The 24552-nt window shown below is 37.1% G+C and overlaps 2 protein-coding genes across 5 annotated transcripts in view; one reads left to right on the plus strand and one right to left on the minus strand.

The window, feature by feature from the left end:
- IARS2 (isoleucyl-tRNA synthetase 2, mitochondrial) overlaps positions 1-13704 on the plus strand; it is a 28519-nt gene extending 14815 nt beyond the window's left edge. Inside the window, exons 13-23 of the mRNA XM_082756910.1 lie at positions 179-281; positions 899-995; positions 6566-6674; positions 7709-7811; positions 8788-8913; positions 9312-9443; positions 10092-10198; positions 11142-11287; positions 11452-11642; positions 13009-13153; positions 13333-13704. Coding sequence (XP_082613036.1) covers positions 179-281; positions 899-995; positions 6566-6674; positions 7709-7811; positions 8788-8913; positions 9312-9443; positions 10092-10198; positions 11142-11287; positions 11452-11642; positions 13009-13153; positions 13333-13484 — 1411 coding nt within the window. The 3' untranslated portion in view covers positions 13485-13704. The remainder of the gene's footprint in view (positions 1-178; positions 282-898; positions 996-6565; positions 6675-7708; positions 7812-8787; positions 8914-9311; positions 9444-10091; positions 10199-11141; positions 11288-11451; positions 11643-13008; positions 13154-13332) is intronic.
- A 220-nt stretch (positions 13705-13924) lies between these two features.
- Positions 13925-24552, minus strand: part of RAB3GAP2 (RAB3 GTPase activating non-catalytic protein subunit 2) — a 47325-nt gene continuing 36697 nt past the window's right edge. For all 4 annotated transcript variants that reach the window (XM_082756270.1, XM_082756271.1, XM_082756269.1 and 1 more), the window contains 9 exons: positions 24068-24134; positions 23280-23350; positions 21318-21353; positions 20768-20842; positions 20307-20525; positions 18868-18957; positions 18565-18783; positions 17346-17504; positions 13925-15862 (listed from right to left, as the gene is read on the minus strand). In XM_082756270.1, coding sequence (XP_082612396.1) covers positions 15716-15862; positions 17346-17504; positions 18565-18783; positions 18868-18957; positions 20307-20525; positions 20768-20842; positions 21318-21353; positions 23280-23350; positions 24068-24134 — 1083 coding nt within the window. In that variant the 3' untranslated portion in view covers positions 13925-15715. The remainder of the gene's footprint in view (positions 15863-17345; positions 17505-18564; positions 18784-18867; positions 18958-20306; positions 20526-20767; positions 20843-21317; positions 21354-23279; positions 23351-24067; positions 24135-24552) is intronic.

Below are 24552 nucleotides of genomic sequence, written 5' to 3' on the forward strand. Positions count from 1 at the left end.
CTAATACAGGCAGAAAGTCTCTGGAGACTTGCCTGGATTAGAAGCTGGAAAAATCAGAGGTTTAAATAGCTTAATCTCTTTCTCAGTATATCTCACTGCTTTGGATCTGGAATACTTGTAGAAAGATATGGTTAATTCATCAATTCATAAAACCCTTTTTTTTTTCCCTGCTAAACAGTGAAACAATCACAGATGTCATCAAAATAGTGGAGCAGCAAGGAACAGATGCATGGTGGACCCTTCCTATTGAACAACTATTATCAAAGGAGGCTGTAGCAAAGGTAATTTTTTTTTTTTTTTACTTAAATACAGAAAGTGCTTGAGAGATGGTTCAGTGATGAGAAGTAATATAAAACCTTTGTATATTCTCGTGATCCTTTCCAGTCTTTTGCCTTTATGTGAATGTATCCTGTGAAAGGAATATTCAGAAAATGATACCTGAATGTGACAAGAATCAGATTTCAGCCATTAATTCTGGGCTGAGATCTCCAACCTCCTCCTTTTAGGTCAGGAGGAAAATAACATCCTACTTAACTAAATTATGAGTGCAAAATATATTGAGCCTTTGTAATTAAAATAAATCTGAATTTGTATTTAGTTATTCCTATCTTTATATTGTTGCTTTTACATTTTTGTTCATAAGCTAATAAACTGCAGTGTTACTCTGCCATCTCTTTTCTTTTTTTTGTATTTTTTTCTTGCTCCGTTTGTGTTTTCCATCAGTAATTATCTGTGAATCATTGTTAAAAATTATCTGAATTATTTTTTCTCATAATGTCGGTAGCAGAACCTGTACAAAACTGGTCCAGAAACCAAATATATTTTATTTCTAGCTTTGAAAAACACTGATGATATGGAGTATTCTATTTGCATTTTTTAATAATTGTTTTTCCAATAGGCTGGTGGTGGTCACGATGTTTTGGATTATGTCAAGGGACAGGATGTCCTGGACATCTGGTTCGATAGTGGAACCTCCTGGGCTCATGTTTTGGAAGGTACAGTATTAGTATGTTGATCTTTCTTTTATAATACTTGGAGAACAAAATATAATTATTTTACATGATGCTGTTGGTATCAGCAAAACTGAGTCAGATTATGCCAGCAACAAACTGGTTGTGATTTCTTGTAAAGCTGCTTTTGCTTGTAAAGATTATGGTTTAATGTTGGCAAGCTCATATTCAGTATAGTTGAAGTTGAGATTTTTATAACATGCTATTCTGACTGTGGCATACAACGAATCTCCTCCTGAGAACATATTTGTTCTATTGAAATTTCATGGCACAAATAGCCAAGGTATTTCACTGCTAGTTGGTAACTTTTAAATTATTTTTTTCAGTAATAAATTTCAGTTTGTGTTAGAGGATTCTGTTTGAAGCAAAACAAAATTGAGATCAACAGCCGAAATCTAAGAAGGTTTAATCATTTTAACAGTGTGGGTATACAAGAGTACTTCTTAATTTCAGATTACTTTCAGTAACTAAATCAGTATCTTGTTGCTTAAAATATGTTATTTGTTGTATTTTATGTATAGTTCCAACAGCCAGTAGTTGCTACTCAGCAGGTCTGCTACAAGTGAAAAATGTTATTACAGAAAAATTGGTACAAATTTTGTATTCAGCTCAGGTAATATATACTATATAACATGTATCGATCTGTCTGTCTATCTAAAACACACTGTTTGCCTGGAGGATAGTCCAAAGTCAGGAGTCCTTTCTAAAGGAGGAGTCTGGTCCCATGCATAAAGTCTGTTGGACTTTAAACCCTCAGTACACAATCGTGTGATAACAATCTTGTTGAATTATAAAACACGTTAGTACCAGAGGTTTTATTTCTTAGCAACATGGTCAGGCAACAGTACCATCAGCAAACATTTATTTTCTGGAAGACCTTTACATATATTAAGGTTCATGATCTTAAAGAAAAAAAAAAAAAAAAAAAAGTAAAAAAAAAAAAAAAGTTTCTGGTTTGGTTTTTGAAAGGAGTAAGGAAGTAGTGGTATTTTATGTACGCAGTTGCATCCTTGCATTCCTTGATGGCTTAACACCTCAGGATGCAAAAAGCATCTCTAATCCTGTATAAAGAAAGGACAGTGTTTTTAATAAGCAATAGCAGAATCAAGACCCTTGATTAATTTGTATAATGCTCCCATATGGATTCTGTAATGTCTAATAAATGTCTTTCCCAATATCAGATGTCTTCCTTCACAATACCATTAAAAGTGCCTCTTCTCTATCTACTCATGTATTTTCATGAAACTTGTTGGGACTCGATGCGTGTGAGGCTTCTTATTTTTGCTGTCTGACGTGACTGGAGTAGCCCAGCTGGTTCAAAAGCTATGGGAAGGACTAACAAGCAGTGTGATTTCATAAGCCTCTTTATCTGCAGAAATGCTGCAAAAAGTTGTGTTACCTTTTGTTTTGTGTAGTTGAGGCTCCCAGACACTGCCAGAAGTGGAAGTACAGAGCCAGAGATTTCTATAAACTGATGGATTTAATTTAACCTTTATGAAGAATGCAATTTGCAAGAGAATTTGTTGAATTAATAGTTTTGTATTCTCAATATACTCCAGATTTTAGAACTTTTTTCAGAACTTCTTCCGATGTAAGTAAATTGGCAAGGCTTACAAACTGACTAACTGGTGGGATTCCTTTCTGAAATACTTCTCGAGGGAGGGGGGGGATGAAATCCATGGAGAAATCCAAAATTCCGTAGTGATTGTCACAACAGGAAGAAGAGCTTCATCTGGTTTAGACTCATGAAAGCACGCTGGCATTTGGGAGCTGGCATGCTACCTATTAATTTTGTAGTAAGAGGTCAGCTATAACAGCAGTTACTGCTTGCCTGGTGAGGACAGTGTCATGCGTGGCAGTGGTTCTTTTAAAGGATTGCAGCACATGAGTTGATTTCAGGACAGCCTGAAGATATAATAGATGACTAAAACTGTGACTAATGTTTATAATTGTTGTGCTGTACAGTGAACTCAAGTTATTGAAAATTATAAATCCACAATTTTTCTGCCAGTAACCAATAAATAATGTTACGTATTTTCCTGCCGGTTCCAGTCTCACAAGAACAAGTAGTTTGCTGTCAGCTCCGTGACTTGGGGAATTTGCGTCTGAGCTTGCACAGGACTTGAACTACCTGTCTGAGCAAAACACTCATGAAATGAGATGTAGCGGTTTTAAAATTCATCCCTTTAGCTGTTGGTCACACAGATTGCTTTCAAAAAATAGGGCAGGCTGGGAAGGGAGAGAGGAAGAGAAAGAGGAGAGATTCTGCCATCTGAAGCGTTTGAATGGATTGAAGGAATTGCTCAGTGACAGCAGCCTCAATGGCCTAAATCATAGGCTGCATGGGTACAGTAGTATTTCAAAGACTTGCCATGCTGCATTTCCTTCCACAGAGAGTGTATAGTTCCAATGGAAATGACCTCGAGTTGCTCTTTTTGCACTAAGTTACAGGTTATCTTTCTTTTTTCAGCTTAGTGTTATCAAAGGTTCCACTTCCAGCTAACTGACAAATTGACCAAGTTGAGATTACTGTGCCATTCTGCACTGGCACCGTGACAGTGAGGTGTGACCTGCACTCTGAGATCAAAGATTTAATTACTGTAGTCACAAGCCTAAAAATGGACAACTATAACTAGAGCGTGTGTAAATTACGTAATAAACAGTTTGCACCACTGAGAACATAACCGTAAAGTTCTTTAAGAAAAGATCTCTGCTGCTTAAAGTTTTCTGGGGATACTTTTTTCTTCATTAATGCTCTGTTTGCATAGCACTATTTTCACTGAACAGTTTATTGTTGTGTGATCTACTCCCATTTGTTTTTGCTACACATGCTTCAAATATTGTTTGAAAGAAACCATTTCCACATACTTTCATGCAATGTTAAAATTGTAGTGTGAATGCTTTGTGTATGAATAAATTCCTTTTCACAGTACTGCTGCTGTGAGATAAGTGTTACTGGTGCTAATACACTGCATACAGAAAGGTTTGGTAAAGGCAAAATTTGGTTCTAAAGCATTTACTAATTTGAAATGCCTTGTTCTGTGATCTCAGGGACTATTTGCTTGTTTCTCCTTCTGATAGTGCTTATTCCAGTAGCTGTGTTTGGAGTATCTCTCTCAGAGAATTCTGTCTTTAAATTATCTTACAGATCTTATAATTTTCCTCATGGGCAGAGTACCAAGTGTATTACAAACTTGAGATTACTCTTTTTCAAGATATTTCATATAAAAAATGCCCACTGAACTGTATTGGTGTGTAATCTTCTGTCAGTAAAAGTTGTGCAGCTTTTTACCCCTAGTTGTGAGTTGCAGTGATGGTGGTTTTCAGCATAACTTTTTCCCTATCTTATTGACTAATATTTAACCAAATGAATGTGACTATTTTACAACTTACCTATCTATGTGTTTAAACTTTTGTGCTGACTGAGAGACTTGAATTTATCTTAGCTGATTCATTCCTGGCATTAAAATACAATACGTTTAATCTAAAAGTCAAAGTCTGTAAGATCAAAGATACAGAATCTTGAAATCCAAACCAGAAGGATCATAAATTGTAATTCTCTTTAATGACCTATGTACTACAATTCAATGTAAGATAAACAACGGAAGTCACCTCTGGCTTGTTGAACATATTCCTCCATTTAGAAAGAAATGTGCACTGCTCTAAATAATTTATATATAACCATTGTAACTTTAACAAAACTGAGAAAGGAGAGCTACCAGTATGCTTGAAAGGCAGTCTTTGTATATGCAAATCCTATGTTTGCGCTTTACAGAGATCAAATGTTCAGGCCCCCATTAAACGTGCAAGTTACATTAGCCAGCTTGCCAGACATTCTTGTTCCTGTCAAAAAAGACCAATACAATTTGCTGTTTGTAGTCAGTTGTTTGTTTAAATTCTTCTCTTCTGTAAGTTTTAACTTGTCATTGCTCTGAAAATGTCACTTCGCTAAAAACAGTGTGAAGGAAACTAGCTATTTGTTACTTACAACAACTTTTTGATTACAACAAATGTGTTGCTGCTGTTTTGTTTCAGAATTTACACTATTATGTTCTTCATAGTCACAAATATTCTTTAAAAAAAAAAAATCTTGTTCTCACAGGTAATTTTGCAGTCTGTTAATACAAAGACCGATCCCTACTTCTTCTGCTTTTAAAACCCAAATTCTTTGTAGATTTTCTTGAAGAACTAAACAAATGCGTTAAAAACCATTACATCCACCCACACATTTTTCCTGTGCTAGCTGTAACTGCATGGCCTTGACCTTTGTAATGTTGAACTTCCTTTTATTGCAGGATGGATCTAAATATCGAAACTTCCATTAAGTTAAACAAATAAATCAAGTGTGTCAGCAGCAGAAAGAAGCATTGTCTCAGGGGTCCTAGGCAGAGGACAAAAGGAACTATAAGATAAAAACTGATAAAAGATAAAAAAAAAAAAAAAAATTATCTGAATATCTGGAAAATTATGCCAACATCTTTTAGAATCCTGCGTTCTTCCTGATAGAATGTTGCACACTTGTGGGTTTTGTGACTTGGATGTTCTGCTGTGCTCTGCATTATTCTGTTCTCACTCTGTTGGTGACCTGGCTGAGATTGGTTAAGACTAGGAGGGACTACTGGAGTCAACAAATCTTGCACCCTGTCATACAGTGACTGAATTCCACCAGCAAAGCCATTAAAGCTTTGCTGCCCTCTTTCCAGCCCTGTGGGAAAGCTGGTTCTGCTCTTCCGCTTTAAATGTGCAGCTAATACTTGCTCTTTTTTTTTTTTTTTTTTTTTTCTGATGCCAACAGTATTCATTAGCTACAGTTGTCCTTCTCTAGCATTCCTCTTTGTGTGCATTTATAGAGAATAATATTTCTACTTGGCCTTCACATGGATAAGCTAAACAAGCCAGGCTCCTCCAGACTGCCCTCTCACACAACACAACAGGCTTTCTGTTTCCCATGTCTCCACACTTTCCCGATATTTTTTAACCTTCCTGGAACACCAGTGACCAGAAATGTAAATTCTGTCACAGGTGAGCTGTGGTCGCAGAGAAAACTTCCTGGTCTCCTCTGAATATACCTAATGCAGGCTAGTCAGTCATGTTACATCTGTGACTTGTATCCCGAGTAACTCCCAACTGATGAAGTTTCAGGCTGTAGCATAGTTTTTTATTAATTTTGAAGTATGTGAGCTTTTCTTGGATCCTTCATTTTGATTATGAGTATTTTGAAAGTAATTTCAGTCAAGCATTCTGAGTGTGATAGCTTCTGCTTTCATAACTTAATATTTTGTTCACAGGAAAGCAAGCTTACTTGCTAAATCCTGGAGTTCAGCCAGCGTTGGATTTTAACCAACTTTGTAATACTGATGAATCACTTGTATCATGTTGGAGTAACCATACACCATTTATAACAGTAAATCTAATTTGAATCTCCTGGATTTAAAGAGCAGAATAAGTTTTAGTAATCACTTGCAAAGAATTTGTTAGGTATTTAATTGTTCAGAGTTACAGGCTGATGATATCTGAAACAAACAAACACTCTCACAAATCTCCTATTTTTAAAGGTACGGAACAAAGAGCAGATACATACCTTGAAGGAAAAGACCAGCTGGGAGGTTGGTTTCAGTCCTCGCTATTAACTAGTGTGGCAACAAGGAAAAAAGCACCATTTAAGTAAGTGCATGGGTTGCAAACATGTCACTAGTTCATTTATTAAATATTTTGCTTGTGATAGTGTAGACAGTAGTGCAGAAAGAAAAAAAATCAAACCATTACTATGTATCTGACTTGTGTTTTTGTTTTTTTTTTTAATTTTCATTATGAAGTTTCTTGTGGGTTAGATTGCAATGGATTTATTGTTTTAAAAAATTGTGTCTTAATAGATGTTTTCTTAGTCATTCAGGTAATATCCTATTACATTATCAGATACAGGTCTTACAGGTCTGTTCTTCAGCTGTCTCTCGCTTAATAATCAAAGGGATTATTATGGGAGATACAGAATGAAAATCACTTACGATCATTGGCAGGTGTGATAGGACTAGAGGGAATGGCCTCAAGTTGCACCAGGGGAGGTTCAGGTCGGAAATGAGGAGACATTTCTGCTCAGAAGGAGCAGTCAGGCACGGGGATGGGTTGCCCAGGGAGGTGGTGGAGTCACCATCTTGAAGCAAAGGTTGGACCTGGCGCTTAGGGACATAGTCTCGTGGGTGATACTGGTGGTAGGGGGATGGTTGGACCAGATGATCTTGGAGGGCTTTTCCAACCATAGTGATCCTATGAATGTTAGGCTATAAGGCATTCAGAATTACCATTTGCTTGCCTTATAGCTGCGACGTACTGCCTGTCCCCTTGAAGACAAAAACACAGAGGAGGATAGTATGAGTCAATTTGCAGGGAGGCTGTGCAATTTTTAGAAATGCATCGGCTTAAATAATAAATAAGACTTTAGTTTTTAATACATCTGAAACATGTGCCCTGGATATCTGTTAAAAATGTATTGGTCACATGGTAAAATGAAATGAGGAAAAGGAAGATATAAGTGCTACTTAGATGGTATATTCCTGGTTGGTTGAACTCTAGAGATGAAGCCTCAGGTTTACCAAAGTAGATTTCCTTGTGTTTTCACTTGCACATATCCTCATTGGAAATGTATTCTTAACATAGATTTTTTGGTGACTTTTTTTTCTTCTCTAAAATTTTTCCTTCAGGACTCTGGTAGTTCATGGATTTACTCTTGGGGAGAAAGGAGAAAAGATGTCCAAATCCATTGGCAATGTGGTTGACCCCGATGTGGTAGTCAATGGAGGTGAAGTAAGTCAAACTCTTGTGTTTCTTAGAATTACTTGTTAGAATTTTTCGCCACCAGATTTTGCAACTGTCTCCTGGCATGTATTTCTTTATACAGCTGTCTTGCAGCAGAACTCTAGAAAACTTTTCCGAAGACTTTGGCTACATTGCAATTCTGTTTGGCTGAAGTAAAAACTTTGTGTTGTTTTATGTCAACTGTGGTGCTTAAAATTGTTCCATGCTAAGGAAAAAGAAAGTATTTAGAAGATGTAGATAGTTCCTTTTTTATTTGAGAACTTTGTTGTTGAAATGATGAGGAGGTGGGATTTAAAAAAATGTAAGCATTGCTTTCAAATCAATTGGCACTTACAAGCTGGGCCTAGCAATGCAGCAGTCGGAACGGGCTGCATCCCAGCAGCCTGCCTGCTCTCAGCCTGGGCTGGTTATGGATTCAGGGATCTTGATTTCATTCAGGGGTCAAGGAATTTATTCCTGTGAATTTATTCCTTCCCCAGACCCGCTGTTGCGCCTTCTGAGGCTTCTAAGCAGATTTTAAACTCTAGACAAAAGAATCAGTCCTCACAAAGGCTTATTTATCTGATTCAATAAACCAGCAAATAGTTTCTATTCTTTCAAGGAAAGAAGCCGTTTCCAGAGTTGAAAACAGTATGAAGCGAAAAATATATAATCTTCAGATATAAACATTGATGTTTCAATGTCAGGTATTCAAAGGATTCAATATATAAGATTAATTTATCTTAACTTACCTGAGTTCCAACATTGCTCATACACAGACTGCTGCGAGCACATGCTATTGTCCTGGCTTAACAAGAAACCTTGCTAAAAGAGGAGTGAAGGCCTCCAAATACATTGGCCTTCTGGGCACTGTTGCAGATAACATTCACAGCACTGGCAACATGGAATTGCAGTGTTCGCCATGCTGCATAACCCTCCCACAAACACACCAGTTTTTCTAGTGTGCCTTTCTATCTCTGCTTAGGATCACACCAAGGATCCCCCCTATGGTGCTGATGTTCTGCGCTGGTGGGTAGCAGAATCCAATGTTTTTACCGAGGTGCTGATTGGGCCGGTGGTACTTAATGCTGCAAGAGATGATATTAACAAGGTAAGAACCAAACATGCTAATCTTCTTCATTTTAAGAACAGGTTCTCTTCATGTTTGGTGTCAGATGAGTAGAATTCATTGCAACAGATTACAGTGTTTAGACTAAAAATGACTTTTCCAAACTCATTTAAGTAGGTGCTACTGCTCTTTACATCTGTGAATCAAACAGTAAAGTGTGCTAATGAAAAGAGTGCTTTTTGCAGCATGCCTAGGTAACATCCAGTATTCACAATTTCCATACATCCTTTTGGCATATGTTCTTCATGGTATTTTGTAATTATTCAACCAATCCATTTGAAAAACAACCAAATTTAGTTAATTCATTATAAGGTATTACCAATTTGTGTTTCATTTAAAGTGCAAACCAGCAATATTTAGTTTGTCTTGTCTGTTCCTAGCTTCGGAATACACTACGTTTCATGCTGGGAAATATGGCTGACTTCAATCCAGAAACTGATTCCATCCCACCTTCAGAGATGTACATAGTAGATCAATACATGCTACATTTATTGCAAGACTACGGCAGCAAGGTATGGGTAAATTTTATTTAGATGAGTACGTGTATGTGCCGTGCTTTTGACTGGGTATAGACTCTAGGGAACTTGCTTTAAGTATATGAGTAAAGAGTATGCATCCTGTAAGCAAATTATGACCACTAAGGTTTCTTTAAAGTAAAGTGCACTTCTTTTAGTACATATCAATTTCTGAGAGGAAGGCTTTGTTTTTAACATTCTCAACTTGTTTTTGACATCAACCTGTTTTTTGCATGTACCCCCACCCAAGACCTCAAATTAGAAATCTTTAGAAATAGTTAGGAGCTAAACAAACAAAACCGAAAACTTAATCTTAGAACTTAATCTTTAAAACTTATCTGTTGTATTCCAGAATTTAATAATTTATGTCACTTGGAACCCTTCTACTGAATGGGAAAGTATGGACGTAATTTTTGGGGTTCCCCTGCCTCAAATTTGAATAGAATTTTTTTCTTTGTTCTAACTAATTAATTGAATTAATTGAATTAATGCTTTTCCCCTCCTACAACCTTTTAAAAAAAATAATTCTCCCAGACTTCCCTTCACTCATCACAGCTTCACCAAGTTCAAGTTTCATCTGGGATAGTCATTGTAAGCTTTGTGATAAAAATTAACACCCTGTTCTCTCTCTGCTCCCTCTCCCAGGTTACAGAAGCATACAAAGAATATGACTATAGCAAAGTTGTTCGATTATTGCAAGCATTCTGTTCCAGAAACTTGTCTAATTTTTATTTCAGCATAATCAAAGACAGGTAAGTTTATTACTGCTGTCTTAAAGCCATCATGGAAAAGGGGGGAAAAACACCAAGTTAATCATTTTGAGATGGAGGTGATAACACTTCAGGCAAATGTTGAGCGAATCCAGACCTTTTGGGAACATTTAATAGTTCTGTGTTGTCCTGTAGTACACTAAAATCCACAGGTGAAAGTTTAGCTGTCAGCTTTGTCATCTCTGTGTTTCTACATTCTGTCCACTAGGGGTACTGAATCATTTTGAAAGGTAATCAAGTATTGTACACTTTCAAAACTACCTTTTAAGGATAGATTTTTGAAATAGTATTTCTACCTAGAAATGCATACATGTATGTTATTTGTGAGTTTACAGGAAAGGTTTTTTTTTTTTGCATTTATCTAGGCAACTTGATGTCTTTTAGTGATCTAAAAAACTAATGAAAAATCCTAAGGATGTGACCTTAAGCACGGATTTAGTATGGTAGCTTTGTACGTTTTGAAAGGGCTGTATCATAGGGCAAGGAGGTCGGGGGTTATACTAATCAGGCATTACACTGATCTGTGATTTCCAGAATGCACCTAAAGGAGCAGGAAAGCCCTAATACTAAATTTTATAAATAGACTAGAACAGAGGGCTAACAGACCTACAGGCTCGCCTCCCTGTGAAAAGATTATTTTCTATACAAATGAAGTAAATTAACATGCCATGTACAAAGTCTCCCTTCCTATGACAAAATATGGATGCACATGCAAATGTTCTTGTACCTGTATCACTGTGCTTGCCTAGGAAATTAGAAATTAGGAAAAGCTTTCCTTAGGCAAGCTAGGTCAGACTTGTACGCTTTCAAGATGCATAGTACTACATTCCATTTAAAGTATGGTTCTTCAGTAACAACAGTAACATGGAAATACTAAGATATAATACTAGCTATAATACTAACAGTTTTCATCTCTGTCTTCCAGGCTCTACTGCGAAGAGGAGAAAGATCCTAAACGTCGCTCGTGTCAAACTGTACTAGCGGAGGCTTTAGACATAGTAGTTCGATCCTTTGCACCAATTCTTCCTCACTTGGCTGAGGAGGTTTTCCAACACATCCCTTACAAGAAAGGTAAAACCTGTATAGTTTCTAAGGACTTCTTCTAACGTACTATTTAACTGCATAGTTGAAAAGAATGCAAATACAGAGATAAGCCATTCTTTTTTATTCTTTTAATAAACACTTGAATAGAAAAACACTAAATTAAAAATTCCTTTGTTTGCTTTGCTCTCAAGACTCAGAGGGTGTGTTTCGCACTGGCTGGATTAAAGCAAGCTCAGGGTGGAAGAAACCTGGGATTGAGGAAGCAATAGAAGGTGCATGTGCAATGAGAGATTCTTTCCTTGGGTCCATCCCTGGCAAGAATGCTTTGGAATATGAAGTCGTCATTGTAATTGAGCCGGGATTGCTGTTTGAATTAATGGAGGTAAATTTGCAACTTAGAATTAGTTGTCTGTGAAAAAAAGGTAATTTCTGTAAACATTCTTCTTCAGTCTGTGCCTTTGTACTCGCCATAAAAAATTGCAGAATCCCAGCATAGTTGAGGTTGGGACTGCTGGAGATTGTATAACCCAGCCCCTCCGCTTGAGCAGGGTCAGCTAGAGCAGGTTGTCCAAGGACCCTGTCCAGCTGGGTTTTTAATGCTTCCAAAGACAGAGACTCACGTCTTCTTTATGCCCTCTTGTCAGATAGTTATATACATTAAGATCTCCTTGAGGCATCTCTTATAGGCTGAGTTGCAGCTCTCTCAGCCTCTCTTCACGTGAGAGATACTCCCTCCAGTCCCTTCATCATCTTTGTGGCCTCACTCTATCAGGTCACATCTCTCTTTTACCGGGTAGGTCAGAATTGGACCCAACACTGCAGATGTCTTGCTGGGGCTGAGCAGAGAGGAAGGCTCAGACCACTTCCCTTGACCTTCTGGCAGCACAGGCTGTTGTTGATCTGTGCTGCAAGAGCACATTGCTGGCTCACGGTCAGCTTGTCTATGGCGACGCTTTCTCTGCCAAGCTGACTGTTGCTGTGTGCTGGTTCTTCGGGTTATTCCTCCCCAGGGCCACATGTTGCATTTCATATCACTGAACTTCGGGACATTTCTGCTAGCTCCTTTCTCTATTCTGCTGAATTCCTTCTGACTGTTAGGGCAGCCATCTGGTGTGTCACTTCCTCTGAGCTTTCTATCATCTGCAGACTTGCTGAGGGCACGCTCTGCCCCAGCATCTAGTTATTACTGACTATGTTGCACTGTGCTGCACACCTCACTGACCCTGGGCTATACTGCTTGAATAATACCTGTTCTAGTGCTGCTGGCAGTGATCCTCCAAAGTAATCTGCTTTCTTGTTGTGAGGGTCAAAGTAACCTGAACACGTTTGACCAGGGAACTTTGAATGCTGCCATTCACATGTGTAAAGGGTTGGGGGGGGGAGGTTAGCTTCCTGGCCAGGGCAAGTAAATTGGATTGTTGGTTCAAATCTTCCATGCTGACGAGGAGCCATCATCGTTATTCTTAGCATTTATTTTAAAGAATGGAGCATCTTAGAGCTTGCAGTGGCAGACCTCAATTTTGATGCTGGATTTAGACAATGTTCTATATGCATCTATTTATACAGATGTACATGGATGTGTAAACAAACTTGTGTTCTCTTCCCGACAAGGCTATGGCAATTCTTGCAATCATCTACATAATAATCTTTTTTTTTTTTTTTTTTTTTTTTGCTTTAACCTTTGGTAGCAGGAGGATGCTGGGGAGCAAACACAGGTTGCAAGTCTGAAAATTAACTCTCTTCCCTAGGCATTGCAGGCTGAAGAATCTTCTAGTGTTTCACAGCTCAATGAAATAATGATGGCTTCCCAAACAACCCTGCTGAGTGAGCTACCGAAAGAAATACCTACAGATGCAAACATTATCAAAGGGACCTTTCTGATTAATTTGGAAGGTAAGAGAACTATTCCAGGTACGCTTCTCTCTGCTAAGCAGTATCTGGATCTTTTCTGTACTACAACCTATTTGATTGTTTACTTAATGTGTAGAACTGAATACTCTAACTACACCTGCACTTAATGACCTCACTACCTCACTAATAATCCTTTTTTTTTTTTTTTTTTTTTTTAATAGGTGGTGATATCCGTGAAGAATCTTCATATAAAGTTATAGCCCTACCTACTGCCAAAGCAAAGTGCCCTCGCTGCAGGAGGTACACTTCTGATTCCTCAAGCACTCCTTGCCCACGCTGCCTGAAAGTCCTTGCTGGAAAAGGAAGCACATGAGGATGAAATGCCTTTGTGTGAGCTGCTCCAACATAATAAGTATTGAAGTGCATAAAAGTGGTGGTTACCTGAAAGGTCTGTGTACTGAAGACTACAGAACCCCCTATGCTTAAGCCCCAGCTGGAGCAGAATTATCATGTGCTTTGGGCAGAACCGTATGTGTATATAACTAATTGTGTATATCAATTTTCAGCTTAATAAAAAAGATGGTTTAAAGTAACTGATTTACTTGTTCTGATTTACTAATGTGTATTGTTTTAAGTTCACCTAAATGAAAGTGAAACTCCACCATGAGACCTACTGTTTCTTTCTATACTGGCAGCAAGGAATGCTGTGGAACCACAAACAGTCCTCCATCCTGAAGCATTTCATTTAGAAGAAAACTAGCAAGAAGAAAAGGTGTTAACCGCTACCTACTATAAAGAAGGAACAAACACACTGAAACCTCAAATTTTATTTAATCAATTTACACAAATCCACAGCAAATTAGACACAAAATAGCACTATATACAGAATATTACTTACAATACATTACAGATTTGATTGGTGTTGAGTGTCAGCTCTGACCAATTCAGTTACAGTAAAATCCTTTACACAGCTGTACCAGGATACAGGAATGTAATGCAACTAAGACACGTTTTTGTTTTTCCTCAGGTTTCATGATGACTGATTCGCTCACATATTTGTTTCTGCAGAAGTTTGACGTGCTGTCAGGAAAGGTGGTACAGTCGCTGCCCGATCTTGCATTTTTCCCCTACAGCCATTTTAACTTTACTTTCATGACTGAACTAATCTGAAAGGCAGACTGGTACCAGTCCCTTAGTCTTACTGGAACTCTTACTATTCTTTAGTCACTCATTTCCCATACCGGTGTGGTGTCATAACACTCAGCATCAAATTGCTTCAGGAAGCCTCATCACCTACATTAAAGTGCAGCGATAAAACAGGATGCTGAACAGACAGAAGTCTATATAGAACAAGCCACCTATAGAACCATTTTTAGGGGGAATCTAACCCTAAGGTGACAGCAGCACATACTTCAGAAAGATAAGACCAACTTCTGTCTCTAACAAGGCAGAATATGTTCTTACATATAATGCAAGAGCAGGTTACAAGATGGAGACAGTAATTTCAATTGACTTCAAGACAAAAAACAGCTTACACCACTATTACACCAATCTTTCCTGGCTTTCCTTTAGGTAGAAAATAAACTACTAAATGATGCAAGATAATTTTTAATACCACTCCAACAGTGAAGATACTCACTATGCAGTTCCCTGTAGGTATTATACATAAGGTTTGCTTCTTTTTTGTTTGGTTGTTTTTATTTTTTTTTTAAGGCTAAGGTATTCAGTACTGTAGAGCTTCAGTGAAGTTGGGTCAACTATTTAAGCAATTTTTGACTACAAGTCAACATGTGCAGAGATCTATAGCATACTACATCTTCTATAAGGATAAGATGGGAACAATCTTACAGTAAGACATTCCTTGACCTACTTAGACTCAGCAGAGCTTAGTAATAAAGGAGAGAGTTGTAAATCCAGTTTTAGCTGAAGCCCAACAACCTAGAGACAATGCTGGGAAACTGAAACTGGACTAAAAGATGTGTCTATGTCTGGAGAAGTGAGTTCTCCCATCCAAGCTTATTCTTACTACATGGGATCTTCTTCCTTTGCATAAGGCCCCAGCACGTTTCATTCTATGTCTAGTGCAGTTGTTATTGTCACATACAACACAGTTACTAGGAATGAGCCCCACACCCATTCTATCTTCTGAAAAAGCAGTATTGGCTTTACATTATAAGAGACTGAAGTTTTTCCTCAGGTTTAATTCTGCAGCTTGTTTTCATAAATCATACATGGAAGATAGTAACTGTAGCAGTTACTGCTAGCATGAAATACAGAATTTCACAAGATGTGATTTTGTAAATAGACTAAAACTGCTGTCAAATATACCCAATTTAGACTACAGCAAAAAGCGTTCAAGTCAAATAAATAAAGCATTTGAGATACTGACAAGTATACCAGAAACTAAACATCTTTCTACTAGTGCAGAATTTAAAATACGATCCAATTTTATTAAATTATCTTCCAAAATTCTGGGGTGGGTAACATTGTTCTTTTTGTTGTTTAATAAAAGCCACACAAAAGTTGATTTCTGTAAATTTCAGCCTCATTCTGTAAAATCATGCATTGTAGCACTATATAGTAGAACCATTCCAACAAAGAATGTCATGACGAGATTGCTTCTACAGCCTCTATCAGGTTCAAAGCAAGGCTATACTGCCCATGATTCTCTGGTAAGTTCTCTATTACTCTGTTAATTAGTTTAGCTGTTGTAGCAATTGGCACTTCTACATTTTGAAGTTCCTGGGGGTCCTATATAAAAAAAAAAACACAGCATTAGAGTGTTTTTACAGATGATGATCTGCATATATGCCCTGCTGGTTTTGTATAAACCAGATTACTACCCGAGAACTAAGCTGATGCTTTGACCTAGAATTTTGCTACTGATCATTTTGCTCCTCAGAGCCTTCTTAACTGGCTCCTCACACTGCTGAACAATATTCTCAACCAAATTTATTCATGCAATCTGGAAAACATCACACCTATGATTTGGAAAAACAGAGGCACTGACTTCTGAATATTGCCAATAAAACAGATTGGCAATAGCCTTTTCAAAACAAGCACATATTTTACTACAACTTCAGAAAAAAAAAAGTATTTCAGTGTCCCAGGGGCAATTCTACATCCAACACTCTCAGTTCTCTCCAGTGAGTCTTCAAATTGTATTGTCATGCTGTGTAAACCGGCAAGACTCACTGCATTTATGGAACTGAGTGCCTGTCCTTTGGAGGAAGAAACAAAGAAGTTTAACTGTTGTTGTTACAAAAGTCATTTTCCTATTTCCCTACCCCATCATGCTCTCCCCTCAGAATTTAGTCAAGTTAGAGTTATTTAGGTAAGCTCCAGAAACATTTTCCACAAAAATTTTCCACAAAAAGTTGAAAAGTCTGGTATACTAGATATTTTGACTTTTTAATATCTAGTTTTCACATGGGCTATTTAACATCCTGACAACTCAATAGAAAGGAACACTCCCAAAAACAAATTAATTACAACTGAGAAGTGGAGTTTTGCTGGTTTTATTCTTGAAAACTAACCATAGAATATCCCCAGATGGGAGGGACCCACTCAGAAGGATCACTGAGTACAACTTTTGGCTGGAACCACCCAAAGAAACAGACCTGAACATTTCCCAGAGAGCAGAGCTCAGCGCCTGCCCCTCCGCTCCCCTCGTGAGGGAGCTGCAGGCCGCCATGAGGCCTCCCCTCAGCCTGCTCTGCTCTGGGCTGAGCAAACCAAGGGACCTCAGCCGCTCCTCACACGTCTTCCCCTCCTGACCCTTTACCATCTTTGTAGCCTTCCTTTGACACTCTCTAATAGTTTTATGTCCTTTTTGTATTGTGGTGCCCAACCCTGCACACAGTACTTGAGGTGAGGCTTAACCAGTGCAAAGTAGAGTGAGGAACCACCAATTACCAGAGCTACCCTGTTTTTGCTAATAGAACTTGAGTTAAAATTGAGAAACTTTCTCCAAAATTTACTTAAAGAAATCGGCTTTAAAGTCTGAATTAACTAGCACACAATGCTTCGCTACTTTGTTTTGGGTTTCTTTATTACTTATTTGCTGACTTTTCTGTTATGAAAAAACAATGCAAGGAACAGAACTGGCATCAGATAAAACGAGAACTAGTTCTTGTTTCCATTAGTAAGAAAGGTTAATTCAGATGTAATCTGTGTCTGAATAAACAGAACCTTCTGTTAGCCAACCTGTTTTCCTAAATCGAGCTTAACTTACCATAGCTTTAAGCCAAGTACATAGTGTTGGAGGAAGTCTAGCGAGAAGTTCCACACTCTCTTTTGACTGTACGTGAAGTAGAGAAAAGGCCAGTCTCTGTCCAGCCAGTATGAGCAGCTGTGATGCAAGCACTTCTTTGTCAGTCACCTGAAGAAAAGCCTGAAAATAGAGAAATACACAGAATTAGATACTATTTGAGCACGACACAGATCACCTATCTGTAGGCTTGAAAAGGTTAATCTAAAGAAGTCTTTAGGACATTAGGAAAAATGGCTTTGAGACCATTTCTTGTGTTACCTGTCACTGTAAAGAAAGCATGTTATTAAAAAGCTTCTCAGCAGTGGAAGAGAGAACAAAGGCAGAGAATTACTCTGTACTTTACACAGTGATTAGCATGATTTGGAGGTCTGTTTTGCAGTTCAGCAGCTTCCTCTTAATTCTGTTTGCTTTTCCCCTGAAAAAAGCAATGGATTTTCTGCCCAAGGACTGGTAAACTTCCTAAAATTCTAATCAGAGAATGCAGATGAGTGTGTTTTTTTTTTCTGTCTAAACTATATATTGGTCTCATTCTCTTTATAGGCAGTTTTACGTGTCTTGTATGAAGATGACAGAAAAGATGCCTACTTAGGCAAATTTTTCAATCCATATGTCAAATTGAAGTAGAACATCCCCAAAGGAAAAAAAATATATATAATTTCTCATTAATTTCACCACTTATTCCTATATGAGTATGATCTGCAAAGGTTTCAGATCTACTTTGCTTTTTTACTAAGAGCTCATACTAGGAATTTGCACATTTGTTATCATGATTATCACCATTAATTACATGCATGAGAATAGCTCATCAACTCTTGATGGACTTCCACCAGAGGTTCCACCTCAAGATTTTGTCAGTTGCAGAGATTACAAGTGAAGGACAAAGTCCTGAAATATCAAATTCAGTATTTTGAATACAAGGAGTTGTACTAGTTCAGACCAACAGTTTAACTCCCTGTCATGTTTCCAGATTACTGTTGAGAGGAAGGCAAAGTAAGGAAGATTACTGGTCTTGAGAAAGTACTTCTCCGGCTCGACTTTTTCAGTCTGGGGATTTTTTGAGCCTGGCAATTTTTTGAGCCTGGCAAGACCTGCCTAACCCTTCACAGTAAGTGAAAATGTAATTAGCAGAGTATCTGACATAATGCCGTATTGATTTAAATTAATAAAAAGGTGTTATTACCTCTTCACCAAGATGATCCATCCCATAACTATACAGTTCACAGACATAATGTCTTCTGACCACATCCTCACAGATTTGAAGATACTGAGCTAGATCCACAGCCAAAGTTGGCCAATTCCTTGCCTTTTCGAAGGGAAACAATTCATCTTCTGAGACTTCTTTAGTCTTTTGTGATGAACATAGTTTTTGAACCGCTGCACTCACAACTTTGATCAAAAACTTGAAAGCAAGAGTTAAAAATTACTTCAGTAGTATTTGAAATTTTAGAAGTTTAGCAACTTTCAGTACAAAACATATACCTACCTGTTGCCGTATGGATAACACACTTTGATCCATATCCCCACTAGGTAGCAGCTGAATTGAAGTAAGGTCTTTGAAAAATGCATTCTTGCCCTAAAATTGAGAACCAAAGACAACTGTCACAGATAAAAGTAAAGGAAAGTAGTTCACTTAGATCCAATACAAGGAAGCTGAATTTTTTTTTTTTTTTTTACATTTAAATTGCACTGCATCTTCCATTTCTCTTTGGGAATGAAAATTAGTATTTTAAGTTAAAACTACAGAACAAAACAATCCTTTACTCATGCAATTCTTATTCAAGGATTTCCTTTCAAGCTTACATAATTTAGTGGGCAGGTGTTTGTATCTGATACACTACCAGCTGGAGATGAAGTCGATATATATTTATTATTCCCCAGCTTATTGTTCTAGATTAACATGCTAAGCATATGGAGGAAGAAATACCAACTAGTTAATACAAATTTTTTTTTCAGTTATTATCAATTGACTTCACTTAAAATTAAAGTCTCCTTGACTACAGATTAATCAAATTTCAGGTAAACCGCTGAATGATGGCATATGGTAGCTCTCATTTCAGCCCACCACCACCTCCAGTGATGATACACTAAATGACAAACATCTCTGGCAGTCCTGCTCTGTACTGACACATGGAGTCAGAAAATAAAAAAAATGGCTGTTTTGAAAGAAAAATCTTTGTAGCGTTGTTCTTATATACTGGGGCCATTCTCCAAATTAAAAGAACAGCCAGGAGAAATACCCAATGGGATGCAGGAAATTATGTAGAAGTGGATTACAGATACTGGAATGGGGCAAGTGACAAGCACACAAGTCTAGTGACTTGTGTTATCAGAAATACGGTAATAAAAGTTTTTTGAAACTTTTAAATACTTCTTTTCAGACATCACTCAATGTTCCCTAAAGATCTGTTGGAAGTTCTCTCACGAAGCTCACAGGGAAATGCGAACCTTGAGTGTGTGAACATTTTTTTCTTAGTGGTTGATATGCATCTAAATGACAAGCTGTATTCTCTCTTCAGCAAGCTCAGAATTCTGCAATAATAATCAGCAAAAGTGGATACAACAGCAACACCAACATAACATTTTTGAAGTATTTGTGTTTTCTGATTTGGCTCTTCTCAAAGCAACTAGAAAAACCTGTCATAGTGTTTTTACCATGCAGTGTTTTCAGTCAAACTAATTGTTAAGGAGCTAATTTTCATGCATCTGAGGCCACTACAAACCTTATATTCATCATAAGAAGTACCAAGCTTGTATGTCATCTTGAATTCTGGTAACAACTTCATTAACAGCACAGTGGGCTAAACGTCTGTCGTAACAGCATGCATGACCAGTTTAAGAAGTGAAAGCTAGCATATGTTATAGATACCACGAGGAAGGATAGTAATAAGTAGGTGTATGCATATCAGCTTTTAGAAGACGTACCTTGCTATCAAACAGTGAGAGAGGCTTTACACTCTTCAGAGAAAACCTCATAATAGCGTACAGGATTGTACATAACACAAACTGGTGTTCAACAAGCGGATAGTGAATGCGTTTCTGTTCAAGCGCTAGTTCTACTATCGATACTGGTCCTTCTACTGACATCCAAGCATCTTCAGTATCAAGGACAGGAGCCTGCATTTCGTCACTACTAACATCAGCCTACCGGAGGAATACATAAGTAGTCAGTCACAAAATATCACCTATATTGGTCTTCTATGCAAAAAACACAGCTTTAATCACAAGTTCTCTGCTATGAAATTAAGAAGAGAATTTTATATTCTCTAGAAAACAATATCAACATTTGTCTGAACAATACAGAGATTAGTATACACATATTATTTAAAAATTAAATTTAAATTAACGCGTTCCTTACTTTCCACAGATTAAAAACAAAAACTTACCTCTAGCAATGTTTGCAGAAGATCTGAACAGCAGCCAAGAAAAGCCATCATTGCTGTGTCACCCATGCCTACATCCTGTTAACAGTAGGTTTTGAATTGTTTCACATGGAATTGAAACAGACTTTAATAGTTCTATATGTTTGAGAAGACAGTTGTTGACATTAACACGCTAAGCTCAGTTTATTAGCCTATTATACTTAAAGCTAAATAAACATTCACCTAAGCACAAAGATTTAGAAACAGCAGAATAAGAGAAAGCTTTCCATTATCTTGAAAAGATTAAATTATCTCAATTTAGCCATTTGCAATACTGTATTTGTAAAGATGACTGAGTAGCTCACGTACTCACACCTAATACATGCCATTTTCTGAGCAAATCAGTTGCCTTCCAAGAGTTTTAACTAATAATTATGCATGAAAAATAGTATTTTGTCATGTTGTATCTCAAGTTTCAAACTTAAAGTTTCAAAAACAAATCACAAGCTAGTATTCAAATTAAGGTGTGCCTTTTTTTTTTTTTCTCCAGTTAGACAGAAGTAGTATTACTTGCCCTTCTGCATAATCTGTCCTTCGGAGCTTTTCCCACCTGTTTTTAAAAATACACGTATTTTAGCACAATTAAATTATTTTTATTATAATGTATCTGTTATTAGCATTTTCCTACTACAAAAAGATAAAACAGTTCATTACAGCTACAAAATGCAACACACTGGATTGAAAAAGTAGCTAAAATATTCCCAGTGAATTCTGTGATACAGAACTAGAGGTAAAAAGAGCTAACACACTGTGATATTATAAAGAAACAATGGGGAACAAGGGAAGAGGAAAGGAAGAGCAAATTCTGCAGAATATTCATTGAGATAGAAAAGGTTTAATGAGAATCTTCTCTAAGCTTTTCATGCTTTGCCTATATGAATTCTTCAGAAGAGACACCTCTGTCATTGCTGTTTAGGAAAGTTATTACAATGTCACTTGGGTCTAATTTCTACACACTGAATCACATTCTGCACACAATGAATCACATAAACCAGTGAAAGGTCTCTTCCACGGCAGAAAGAAATAGCAATAATCATTATATTGTGGCAGAGCCTAAACAACACCTGAAGTGAGATAGCAGGGTCCTGAATCACAGGAACATTTAAACTCTACTTCCGCTACACTGATTCAACATCTGAAATGAAGACAACTTTTGGGGACTGATCAAGCACCACCTGTTTGGAAATTATTTCTCTGCGAGTTGGGGAAAGGTCAGACATGCTTTTACTTACATAACACAAACCCTGAGGAGTAGTTCACAGCTTTCAAATGTATATAAATAGAACCTAGCAGTATTTATTGCATGATGCTTGTTTGAGGTAATAGTCATTGTGTGCAAAAACAGTTAAAAACCCTTATTTCTTCTCCTGTGGATGTTAATGTAGGCAGAAATAATCTTGATGGATGTATATAAATGCTGGAAAAGAGCTTTTGCAGAAGGAATATCTGCTACACCTGTACACAACTTTGTTGAAAGGAATGAGGAAGACGATACATTCCAATTCTTACACAGCTAAGCAAAACGCAAAAGCAGAAAACGAGAGGAGAAAAGGAGGAGAAAAAAGATAAGTAAATTATTGTCAGTTTTGGTTTGTTTGGTTGTGTTTTTTTTTTGTTTGTTTGTTTTGTTTTTGTTTGTTTGGTTGGTTGGCTAGCTTTTTGTTTTGTCTTTAAATTACTGTCAACACCTCTCTTTTTTATATCTGGACTTTTATGCTAAAAATCATTTAGCTGCTGGTGTACATCTGGCCAACCAATAGGTAGATTCCCCTTCCACAACTTAAATAGAACTATCATTTACTGACAGTTCCTAAACTGCCTTTCAGTCCTTAAGAGAACTGTCTTCCAGTAAACAATCTGCTGCATATTATGAGCATGAAGCTTAGCAGTGACAAATGACTGATAAAACTAACAGCAAACAAGCCACATACAAGAAAGTGATTTACAGCAAGAGTTAAAAATGCTCACCACCACCCAAAAAAAGCTCTGCATTTTGCAGAATAAAAGCTCACACACCCAAAACATAGACACTCAACATTTGGAAATCTTGCTGCATGTAGAAACCTGAAAGTTTCACATCAATAACTTAACCAGGAAATAGGCACGGAGGAACACTATTATTTTCTGAACTAAAATTTGATGTGCACACAAACAGTTTCAAACTGTTTCACACTTTTTTATTTAGCAATTACGAGCTAATGCTGCATGTAAAGCCTCAGTATATCAGCCAGTGTCTGCTACTGCTTAAAGCTACAAGTTGATCAGTCCAAATGACAGATTTAGTACTTTGAAGTGTGCATTCCTTCCTCAGCTCCCAAAACTAGTTTACATAATAAATCAAACATGGGATTTTTGATATTTAAGTCAAAGATGTTCCAAACACTTTGTTTAAATCCGTAGCTTAAAAATATTAGATTCACTTTCAGTTAAAATTAAGAATTCAGCCTCAAATCTACAGTCAGAGTGTGGCTCTTACCTTGTCCATTAGATACGTAGCAGAAGAAAGCCTTTTTACTATGAATGTATTCCACATCATCAGAGCAATACCTAAAACAAACACAAACTTGTGAACTCTCTGCGACTAGAAGAGAGATTTTAGGTAATGTAAGTATGGAGCAAAAAGCCATAGGCCAAAGTTCCTTTAATAGTAGGAATTAAGATGATGAATGAAACAAGAAGGAATTGTCATCCTCATTGCTTAATACCTGAACTTCACATTCCTCAAGGAGAGACTATCTCAGAGATCAAATCCAGCCAGAAGTGCAATGAATCGTTCATTGAAATTGTTGTATTTATGCAGACTGGGTTAAACATTGCAGGTATGCAGAAACTGAGACTAGGCATGGAGGTACAAGACTAGTGTTTTAGGCACAGAATACGCCTTATTTGTGTATATAATCTCTAAAAAAGGGAACTAATCACATTCACTTAAACAGAGTATTAAGAAATGTATGAACTCTGATTGCAAGGACCATGTGTCACTATTTTAAATGAAAATAAGGAAATATGTTTCAAAGCAATTTTTAGTTTTTAGTTGAATGTTAGCTTTATCAAATCAACATATTTCCATATTTCTGATGGAAACGGTTAAAGTCTCAGCAAGAAAAATGTCAGCAGGAAGTTTACTGGGGGTGATAGGGGTGCTGACAAAAAGGCCATTAATACTATGAACTACATCTGTTTACACTTGTCTATAGAAAATCGTTTAATCTGTATAGTCTTTACAATTGCAGAGGTCATTTTTAATGATTGCATCATACTTACCATGCTGAACGTGAGCATTAATGATGCATCTAAGATGGTCTATAGACCTAATGAGAAAACATGCTTCCTTATGTAAAACAAAAAAAAGTAAAAGAACAAGTTACTACATTATTTAAAACTTGTCTTAAATGTAAACTATTTTTTCTTAAGGGGCCCAAATAGATTATTTTAAAGCTACTCATGTTTGACTTATAGAACTTGTAAGTTATTCTGATCTTGCAGTCTTCTCTGCTGAAAAACATGCATGCACATGGCAAAGTACGTTCCAGCAATCACAAACACATTATGATTTCTTCACTATTTTCAGGGTTTTGTTACAATATATGTACCACTAACATTCATTGCTGAAAGATACCTCCAGTGACTAACAGTCCATTTTTCAAATACAAGAATCTATTTGTGCTAGAAAAATACATTTTTTTCACTCCATGTCATTATGATGGAGTAAGTTTAAAACCTCAAATTAATCTTTTCTGTAGCAAGGT

Source organism: Aythya marila (assembly GCF_965140915.1).
Source record: "Aythya marila genome assembly, chromosome: 3".
NCBI lineage: Eukaryota > Metazoa > Chordata > Aves > Anseriformes > Anatidae > Aythya > Aythya marila.